A 1,716-nucleotide genomic window follows, 5' to 3' on the forward strand; every position below is an offset into this window, starting at 1 on the left:
GTTTGTATGAGTATCCGGTCCGGTTGGTGCTTTTATTTTTTTAAACAAAAAAGCCCTTGCCATCTTCTCATAAATGTTTTTAAGTTCCCATACCACTTTGTTTGGAGAAATTTTTGGAGGTTGAAGTAATTTGAAATATAAATTGAAGAAAGAGATTATTTGTGTTTATCACTTCCAATTATTTATTTATTTGATACAAATTCTAAGATATCACTCCTCTTTATACTAATTGGCATGCCTAAATTTGTGGATAGGATTTAGCCAACACATACATGATCTAGTGAATTAAAAATGACTATATAGAATATTCTTTACCAGTATAGTTTCTCTCATATTTTAAAGATTATACAAATTCTAAGTATCCTATGAAATTGAGAGAAAATAGGTTTAATTCTCGAAAATTAAAAAAAAATCGAATTGTGGACATTTTTTTTTTTATTAGACATCTGATTAAAATCTTCATATATATTCATGTTATCCAAAGGATATCCAAGTAAATTTTAATTTAAACAAGAGAAGAAAGCTACTCAGCAAGGCTACAATCCTTCAAATAAACTTCCATTCCAACCCCTTTTTGCATAATTTATATTTCCATTCCCTCAAATTGCTCTTATACTTGATCATTCCATCCATATTACAACATATGTACTAATAAAATACACAAATTGTAAGATGAAATTAAGTTAATCATCAGCCAATTTCAAGATAACTTCAACATTATTAAACTCAAATTAAAAACATCAAAACAATAGATCCTAAAAATATCTTTGAATCGACTTTTTAAGTATTGAAAAAATTGAATTATTTTCAAATACTTAAAAAATTTATCAAACTTAAAACGATGATATAGAATCGGCATAATGGAACAGATAAATGTTGTATTCAACAACAGCATTCCCTTTGGCAATATCAAGCTCCACTGTATGGAGTTGAGCATAGCCTCTCGCAAACCTAAACAACCCACTTCCTCCAATCACAGACAACTCTCTAAGATTCTCCATCCATGGATTCCTTCCAAATAAGGAAATGGAGCTTCCATTGTATTTCCCACTTGTAAACACAAAATTCATAGCCATTAGCAATGCAACTTTGTCTTGTGAAGCTGATGCGTAGAATCCTTGAGCTCTTCCCAATAATTTCGAGCTTCGATCTTGTTCTTCGGTCAATGCATTGTCAATCATTCGAATGTAGCCGAATCCTGAATGAAATTTGTTTGAAATTGGGGGTATGATCTCCATTGAAGTTGGGTTATCACCACTCAGGACGTCATGCCAATACAGTCTTAAATGGCTTAGCTGCTCTGTTTCAAGGCCTAGAAGCTTTCTGTCCATGGATTTTTTTATGAAGAAGGATTCATCTTGTTGTGCATAAGCTATGAAGAGGAAGAAGAAGATGAAGTGGGTGGCTGAGATCGAAGATGTCATTTCTTCGGGAGAGCTTTTTTTTCAACAAGATAAAAGCAAGTTGTCCTTTGATTTGTCATATTCACTCCTAGTCTTTATATATATCCTTTACCACAATCCTTTTTTTAAAAAAATTATTAATTTATATTTTTTATTGTTTGAGTTTGGTTTCCATTTAATTTTTAGGATAACTGCAAATATAATATTCAAATCGAAAGTATTGACAGATATAATACAATATAAACAAATTTGTAAATATAACAAACTTTAGATCTAGCTCTCAAAGTCTATTAGTAATAACCATATCTCTAGT

At 30.7% G+C, this 1,716-nt stretch overlaps 1 protein-coding gene across 1 annotated transcript; it reads right to left on the minus strand.

The window, feature by feature from the left end:
• Positions 1-545: 545 nt before the first annotated feature.
• On the minus strand, positions 546-1,483 carry LOC120067802 (dirigent protein 20-like). The gene has a single exon (XM_039019393.1). It carries the CDS (start codon positions 1,422-1,424, stop codon positions 834-836), a length of 591 nt encoding a protein of 196 aa, XP_038875321.1. The 5' UTR covers positions 1,425-1,483; the 3' UTR covers positions 546-833.
• Between the last annotated feature and the right edge of the window lie 233 nt (positions 1,484-1,716).

Source organism: Benincasa hispida, chromosome 12, assembly GCF_009727055.1.
Source record: "Benincasa hispida cultivar B227 chromosome 12, ASM972705v1, whole genome shotgun sequence".
Lineage (NCBI taxonomy): Eukaryota > Viridiplantae > Streptophyta > Magnoliopsida > Cucurbitales > Cucurbitaceae > Benincasa > Benincasa hispida.